Source organism: Acyrthosiphon pisum, chromosome X, assembly GCF_005508785.2.
Source record: "Acyrthosiphon pisum isolate AL4f chromosome X, pea_aphid_22Mar2018_4r6ur, whole genome shotgun sequence".
Classification (NCBI taxonomy): Eukaryota; Metazoa; Arthropoda; class Insecta; order Hemiptera; family Aphididae; genus Acyrthosiphon; species Acyrthosiphon pisum.
The window spans coordinates 378,466-388,031 of NC_042493.1; the positions used below are offsets into that span (position 1 = coordinate 378,466).

The following is a 9,566-nucleotide window of genomic DNA, read 5'->3' on the forward strand; positions in this document are numbered from 1 at the left end:
GATACTGTATGTCCTACTATAATTCTTAATGAATTGGAAATTAGCTCCAATCAGTCTAGTGTAGCTAACAAATATGTTGATGAAACTTGTTACATTTCTGAAAAAGGTATACCTACTTATTGCTATAGTTATTTAAATCCATTTTTAGAAGTATTTTACATTATTTTTTTCTATTGAATTGTTTAAAAATATAATTTTCCAATAAAACCAATATTAATTGATTTTATTATATTAAAATGTATTTTTTACTTATGTACTAATACGAGTTTTTTTTATAGAACTGTTTGATGTAATCGTTAATGATCAGAATTCTAGAGTAGCAGATAATAATAATGATGTTGACGCTGGATGTTCTACTATAATTCTTAATGAATTGGAAAATAGTTTCAATCAGTCTACTGTAGCTGATAAATTTGATGATGGAACTTGTCATTTTTCTCAAAAAGGTATATCTACTTATTATTACAGTTATTTAAATCCATTTTCTCAAGTATTTTACATTGTTTTTTTTCTATTGAATTGTGTAACAACATAATTTTCCGATAAAACCAATATTAATTGATTTTATTATATTAAAATGTATTATTTACATATGTACTAATATGAGTTTTTTTTATAGAGCTGTTTGATGTAATCAATAATGATCAGAATTCTAGAGTAGCAGATAATAATAATGATGTTGATGCTGGATGTTCTACTATAATTCTTAATGAATTGGAAAATGGTTTCAATCAGTCTACTGTAGCTGATAAATTTGATGATGGGACTTGTCATTTTTCTCAAAAAGGTATACTTATTATTATAGTTATTTAAATCTTTTTTTTTTTTTTTTTAGTAATATTTTTGATTATGTCTTACTGTATTGCTAAAAAATGTTGTGTTCAAATCAAAGAAATATTTGATTTTATTGTATTAAAATGTACAATTTACTTATGTTTTAACTTGTTTTTTTTTAGAGTTGTTTGATGAAATAGTTAATGATCAGAATAATAGCATTCCTGAGAATAATAATAATGTTGATAGTTTATGTTCTACTATAATTCTTAATGAATTAGAAATTAGATCCAATCAGTCTAATGTCGCTGATAAATTTGTTGATGGAACTTATTACATTGCTCAAAAAGGTATACCTACTTATGTTTATAGTTATTTAAATCCAATTTTAAATGTATTTAAAATAATTATTTTAGTATTAAATTGTTAAAGAAATGAGTTTCTAATAAAACAAATATTAATTGATTTCATTATATTATAATGTAATACTTACTCTAAACATGTGTTTTTTTTGCAGAGTCATCTGGAGGAACCGTTAATTTTAATAAAATTGGTTTTTATTATAACAATGAAATTCAATTTAACATTGATCAATCTACTGTAGATGAACCAAAATCCAGCGCTTCTTTAAAAGGTATTCTATCTGCAATTATTTCAATTATTTTTATCATTATAAGTATTTGGTTAGAAACCTATAGGTTCCTAGCTAATTATCTTAAGAAAAAATTACCTATCTTATAAAATTTTCTTTACCAGTTTAACGTAAATAACGCAATTGTAATGATATTTCTTTTAAATTTAATTTAACCAAAACTGTAAATTAATATTATTTTATGAATAGATAAATAGATACTTTTATTTAAAAAGGATTTTCTTCATGTACACATAATCATTTAAAATAATTAACATTTAAATCGAGTCTCACCTTGGATGACAATTAAAAATGTTCACGAACTATATTACATTAAAATATATTATACCTTAATATTAAGTGAAAAAAATATTGTAATTGTACATTAGGTACTTATGTATAATAAACTTGGTTGTTGTTATATTTTGTTTCTAAAAATAATACAATTTTGCAATATAATAAAAATATGATAAATATTTCAAAAAGGAATTCTCAATCATTAATATAAAAACAAAAATAATATAAAATATTTAACTATTTTAATAATATTGTGATATATATCTAGTATTATAATAATATAACCTAAATTCGATAACAATTCACTAATTATTAATCAAAAAAAAAAATATATATATATATATATATTATTATTATTATTATTACCCAACGATTCAGCAAATCAATTTAAAACATTTATTATATGACTTTCTCATTTTTATAGTTTATAGCCCTAATAAAACAATGAATCATTTATTATATAGGTATCACTTTGATGAAATTGTGTTATGCTTTATATAAATAATGTTAAGTATTAACTGTTACAATAGAACTTATTCAATTAAAATTTTTTTTAGAATTTCAAAATAATTTTAAAAAAAATGTGAGAAATTCGACAAGATATCCCGGTTTATACAACAAAGAAATAGATTTAAATGAATTTGACGATATTTCATCAGAGGAATTCTATGATAGTCCAGAATACACACCCGGAAATACACAATCTGAAACCGAAGAAGACATAGAAACACATAAAAGTTTTGACAATCATTATACTTGCATTGAAGAAAATTCCAACCATTCGGTAGCCGAGGTTGAAGAACAAACAAATGATATTTCAGGTAATAACTTTCAAGTTAGTAGAGCTACAAAAAATGTAAGACACAAACTCGTCAAGGACAAACGGGTATTTTGTTTATATTGTGAAGAACTTGTCACCAATTTCCCTAGACACCTTGAACGCAAACATCCATTAGAAGACGACGTAAGAAAAATAATTATCATGCCAAAAAAATCTTATGAGCGTAATAATTACTTAGAATTATTAAAAAACAAAGGTAACTTGCAGTATAATAAAAATATTTTACAAAAAAAAACAGGGATCTATAATAGTTGGACGAAGACCTACAGTTGAACAAAAAGCTGAAGTAGATGATTTTTTACCATGTAAATACTGTTATAAATTTTGCAAAAAGAAAAAACTTTACCGACATGTAAAGATATGCAAGTTTAAAGACATATCTGAATCTAGTACTGGAGAACATACAAGAAAAAGAAATAAAATAATTTTTCCATGTGTAATGCTCTTACAAACTGAAAATGACCACAAACAATTTGTAACTGAGGTACTTAGTACTATGAGGTGTGACAATGTCACATCTGTTGCTCGAGACGATAGTCTCATTTGTTCATTTGGTAGTAGATTACTCCAAAATCACCGTGATCACCACTTGAAACGTTATATTTCACAGAGAGTTCGACAACTATCAAAATTTTTAATAATACTCCGCACTTTAGTTCCTGATGTACAACACCTAAAAGACTTTTTAAAACCAAATTATTTTGTAAATATTGTTCAAGCAGCAAAGAAACTAAGTCAGTATAACGAAGACCTTAATACTTATACACATCCAAGCAATGCACTAAAAATAGGACATATCATAACACAATGTGCCGAAATTTCAAAAACACAACTTATGATCAACAACAATCCAAGAGACGAAATTCAGGTAGTCAATGATTTTTTGCAAGTATTCCAAACTGAATGGAAATTTGCAGTATCTTCAAATGCTAACCAAGATATTGGCACAAAAAAATTTAATAAATCTATAGCTTTGCCTGATGCCAAAGACATTAGTATTCTGCACACATATTTAACAAATCAACTAGCAAAAGGAATAAATTGCATTCAAAATGGTGAAATTAACAAAGATATATATAAATTAGTTTGTCAAACCCTGCTGACACAAATTATAATACTAAACAGAAGAAGATCAGGAGAAGTAGAGCGAATAAAAATTGAAAATTATCTTAACCGTGACAAAAATAAAATACAAGAAGATATTCAAAAGGCACTGAGTTCTGTAGAAAATCAACTTTCGAAGAATCTCGTAAGATTTGAAATTAGGGGTAAAAGAGGTAGAGGTGTACCAGTGCTTCTTACACCTGATATGCAAAAAGCTGTTGATATCTTAATAAAAATGAGAAAGTCTTTCAATATTTTAGAATCTAACCCATACATGTTCGCCATACCATTTACTATCGAAGGATCTTATAGAGGAACTGACTGTTTGAGGGACGCTGCAACCAAATCAGGAGCCACTTCTCCAGAACTTTTACGTTCTACAAAGTTGCGAAAGCATGTAGCAACGATGACACAACTATTATGTTTGTCAGATAATGATAGGCAACAACTGACCACTTTTATGGGGCATAATTTATCGATACATGTGAGTACTACAGATTACCAAATGAAACGTTGCAATTAAGTTGTGTTAGTAAAATTCTTCTAGCTGTTGATTCTGGCCGTTTTGAAGAACTTAAAGGAAAGTCGATAGAAGAGCTAGACAGTTTCATACCTCAAATCAATACAGATTCAGATTCAAATGTAGAACCACTCAATGAAGGTATGAATCAATATTTTTTTTTAAGGCTAGATCTTATCATGTTTTAATTTGTAGATAATGATGATAATGGCTTAATCCTATGCAGTGATGAAGATATTCCTGAAGTTGTACCTGCAAAAAAAATAAAACAAAATGACAAAGCCCAATCTAAAAGAAAAAATTATAAAGTATGGACAGCCAAGGAACTTGATGCGGTAAAAAGAAGTCTTGGGAAATTTATTTATCTCGGTAAAGTACCACAACAGCATGATTGTTTATTAGCTATGAAAAATGAGCCAATATCAGTTGATAGGGGATGGAAAAATATTAAGTTTAAGTACACCTAAAGGACTTAGGTAATTTTTAATTATTATTGTTTTTATACACCTGCAAGGACTTGGGTAATTTTTTATATAATATTTTTTGTTTTTCATTTACCTAAAATAGGGCTTAAAACAATTTAGCTTAGTCCTAAAAGGACTTATGTAATTGTTTATATATGTTTTGTATTTAATATACATAAAAAGGGGTTTGTAAGTTTCATCAAAAAAAATATTTAATTAATTTATAAAACCGTTTAAATTTTTGATTATTTTAAAATTTATTATTTTTAATACACCTAAAGGACTTAGGTAATTTTTAATATTTATTCTGTTTTTATACACCTACATAAGGACTTGGTTAATTTTTATATAATATTTTCTGTTTTTAGTTTACCTAAAATAGGGCTTATAAGAATTTAGGTTATCATGCCAAATCATTTGTTTATACATAATTATTAAATATTAAATCTATATAAATTACATATTATGTGTGTTAAATATTTTATGAATTGAATTTGTTTTATATTGTATTTTTAACTACCTATTTTATTTCAAAATGTTTAAAATGATTTTTGTATCTCATTAAAATTAATTATATTATAGCCTATATAATATAATATATACGTTTTCTATATTCACCTTTCCTTCTAGCTGACTTTTCAAATGGACATTTATCATTTTGAAAAAATGCTGATTCCTTTTCAATGCAATATGATATAAAGTTGTCATCAATTATACTTGGCCACCAAAAGGAATCCTTGAAGTGCATGTATTATGTATCACTTCTGACTGAACTAATACATCCTTTGCATTATTTATTTGAGAATATTGATATACATAATACTTCTATAAAATATATAAGCATGTTAATTTAGTAATACTATAATAGTTAACAATGTTCAATGAATGTACAAATTTTTATTGAAACGGTAATATTTTTGTTAGTTCAGCCATAATATTTATAAAATAATTTTGAATTTTGAATTTAATTTAGGAAAATGTATTTTGTTCCTTTCATAAAATGTTAAATTAGTATTGAAAATGAAAAAAAAGTTTCCAATAAATTGATTTTTTTGTTTAACTACCTATGCAAATACTTGAAATTTCTATATTATTAAGTACACACAAACAATATTGTAATGTAATCTTACTAAAAGTTAATATATGTTATCGCTATGCATTTGATTACTTGTAGAAGAGTCATGAATATTATCTTCTTCTTCTTCTTCTTCTTCAGCTAAATGGTCCAATCAGGACCAGCGCTGCCATCAAAATCTCTCTCCATATATCTCTCTGATACGCTGTCTCTAAGGTTGTGTTCTGGTTTATTTTGGCAACTACGTCAATGAATATTATGCTGTTATCAATTTGAATCACTACGGATCAGTACATCTGTTGTTATTTATTTCAGAATTGAGATAGGTACATCTATTAAATACAAAAGCATGTTAATTTAGTAATGGTATAAAATAATTAATAATGTTCAAATGATGTAAGGATTTCTAAAGTATAATATTTTTGTTAGGTCTAGTCATAGTAAATATAATTGTACCTATAATATATCATATTACTTATGATACTAACCTTTTTCAGAACCAGCCGAAGAATAAACACGCAAAAATGTATACATTTTTGGTAACTCTTATTTTGTCTTGATTATCTTTTCTCCTTTTTCTTTTTCCACACATTTAAATATTTTGTATTTATAGTTTACATAATGTAAAAACAATGTATGTAATATGTAAAACAACCATCACGTTTTAGTAAAAATGATTCTAAACCAACTATAAAATATTCACGATTCACTGTTCATTTTTATGACTATATCAACAATATAACGTTACCTACATACCAATATACCATATATATAAGTAATTAATATAATGCAGCGTAGAGTATACCTACTTACTAGTGTAGACAGCAGACTATTGTGATCAGTAGGTATCCGAGTTCCGGGTACCCTCGATAGTGACATATTCACATAAACATATTTTCCCAATAATTCTATTTTTAAATACCTACAGCGATAACAAAATATATCCCAATACACCTGGCCATATGCCCCCACTTATCATACCCGTTGTGGTAAACATGATAGGCGGGTGACGAGCCCCTACACGTTAGTCCAAAAAAATAAAAAATAAAATTTTCTTGTAGGCACTATAAAAAGTACAAATTACCACTCAATGTAATTTTAGCCGAGACGACTGACTATGGACCCTTTACATACGTGGAGTTAAATTAAATATTAAGTTTTGATCATCTAAACTTGTAGGTAGGTAACTAGTAAGGGACATACTGAACGACTATCTGCAAATCATTCTAATATTAACTACCTATAGCTACCTATTTCTTGTGGCCTCTGTGTATTGTGTAATTGGATGCCACAAAGTAGCAGAAGCTACAACGGTTTTAAAAAATGTATTAAATATTTTTTAATATTAATTTAATTACATATTAGTTTCATAATAAAACAATTTTTTCTGGATAATAATATCCCGTTTACATTTGTCTTGTAACATTTTTAAGGGTGGATGCCAAAAGTGTTATTAAATACACACGGAGGCCACAAGCTACGAAATACGAGTATGTGTGTGTGTGTGTGTGTGTGTAAATAATATTAATTATTACCTTGACTCACAACATTTTTTCTTTTACTGATTTATGGTTTAACAGGTTTTACTGAATATGAACTTTACCTACTGATATTATATAATACAATATCAGGTGTGTAAGGTGATCATCGGTTTATGTAGGTATTATTGTCAGATAATTAGATATAAATAAAATAAATGCTGTGAACTCATTTTGTTTTAGGCTTTCCTCACCAAATTGGATATAGAGATCGTTTGATCAGAACACTTTAATAATTTTTAATTTTAAATAACTTTTACGTATTTAATGAAAAAAAAAAATGTGTGTTTGCAGTTTGTAATCAGTTTATTATTATGATGTGAGGTATAATATCGCATGATCATACTATTTACAGGTAAACTGATCTGATTAATTAGGTAAACCTGTTGTATTTTGAATATTATTATTATTATACTATTGAACATTTTAATATACTTTTTACTTTATTCAATATAACACAAAATATATATAAGCATAAGAGGTGAACATCGTACACGATATATGGAACAACTAACTATATAAAAATTGATCACTTGTGATAGTGATGATAACAATGTAACAGTGTTACCTTATCATAACATCTTCCTTCTTTTCCTTTTTTTTTTTTTTTACAAATATATTAATAATACAATAGAGGATAAATGATATAAAAAAAAAATTATATAATAATAAACACACTTATACAAATATACAAGAATAAATCTAAATATAAAGATAATAAACAAACAAATAGTGTAATATGTAATTACTTCATGATAATAATTATAGCTTATAAGTCTAACCGCTTAGGTTTAACTATCATTCTACCAGAACGAGTACACTTTTTATCTAAGTTTAAATTTAAATTAGGTTGTGTGTCAAGTTCATAATTAATAGTTTTAGAGGTGGTTAATGAAGAAGCTATTAAGTGTTTTCTATTTCTTCTGTAATTACCCCCTTTTTCACCTTGAACTATATAAGATCTAGGATATTTACAATTTGAATTATTTTACCATTAATCCAAGGACCATTGGGTACTAGTTTAAATAAAACTTTTTCACCAACTGTGAGAGGTTTTAAAATTTTTGTGTTTTTATTATAATAATTTGCCATTTTATCAGTTTTAATTTTAATTTTATTTTGATGATCACTTAATTTAGTTATTTTGGGTTTTAAGTAATCTATAGTAAGAGGTAGTTTTGTTCTAATTGATTTTGACATTAAGAGTTGAGATGGAGAACATAAATTTCCTTTAGGAGTGTTTCGATGATGCATTAGAGCTATATATATATCAGTTTTACTTTCTTTACATTTTTTTAGTAATTTCTTTATTGATTGTATTGATCTTTCAGCTAAACCATTAGATTGAGCATAATTTGGACTTGAAGTGACATGCTCTATGTCCCATTCATGCATAAATTGTTTAAATTCTAATGAATTAAATGGTGGACCATTATCGGACACTATTACAGATGGTATTCCAAATCTAGCAAATATTGATTTTAGGTGTTGAATAACAGAAATACTTGTGAACCCTGATGTCAAATGTGCAATTTCTACAAATTTGGAATAATAGTCTACCACTAATAAATATATTTTATTATCAAAGTGAAATATATCAGTTCCTAACTTAAACCAAGGTATTTGAGGTATATCATGTGGTATTAAAGGTTCTTTTGAATTATTATTTCTATATTTCATGCATACCTCACAATTTTCAACAATGTTCTTAATATCAGAGTTTATGTTAGGCCAAAATATTAAATCTTTTATTGAATTTTTACATCTTTCAATTCCCATATGACCTTCATGAACTATTTTTAACATTTCTGGTCTTAATTTTTTAGGTATAAGTAGACTTTTATTTTTAAATATTAAATTATCTATTACACATAAGTCTTCTTTAAAAGTCCAATATGGTTTAATAATTTCTTCGATTAAGTTTTTATTGTCTGGCCACCCATTTTGTATAACTTTATTTAGTTCTTTACATACCAAATCGCTTAGTGTTTCTTTTTTTATCAAATCTAATTTATTTTCTGAAATTGCTATATTTTGAATTAAGTTTTGAACATGTAAGATTATGTCATCTTCAATTTCATCAACTTCAGTTATTTTAAGTGCTGCTCTAGATAATGTATCAGCAATTATAAGTAATTTACCAGGGACAAATGTTACTTTTAGATCATAGGATTGTAGTTTAAGCATCATGCGTTGGAGACAGACAGGAACAGAATGTAGAGGTTTAGTGAATAGTGTGATTAGTGGCTTATGGTCAGTTTGTACAGTAATTGTTTGACCATACAAATATTGGTGAAATTTAGTGCAACCAAACATTATCGC

General features: G+C 26.4%; 1 protein-coding gene across 1 annotated transcript; it reads right to left on the reverse strand.

The window, feature by feature from the left end:
• Positions 1 to 8,013: 8,013 nt before the first annotated feature.
• Positions 8,014 to 9,050, reverse strand: LOC103309039 (uncharacterized protein K02A2.6-like). Its single transcript, XM_008183544.1, has 2 exons — positions 8,534 to 9,050; positions 8,014 to 8,195 (listed from the first exon to the last, which is right to left on the reverse strand). The coding sequence occupies exons 1-2, from the start codon at positions 9,048 to 9,050 to the stop codon at positions 8,014 to 8,016; spliced, it is 699 nt and encodes a 232-aa protein (XP_008181766.1).
• Between the last annotated feature and the right edge of the window lie 516 nt (positions 9,051 to 9,566).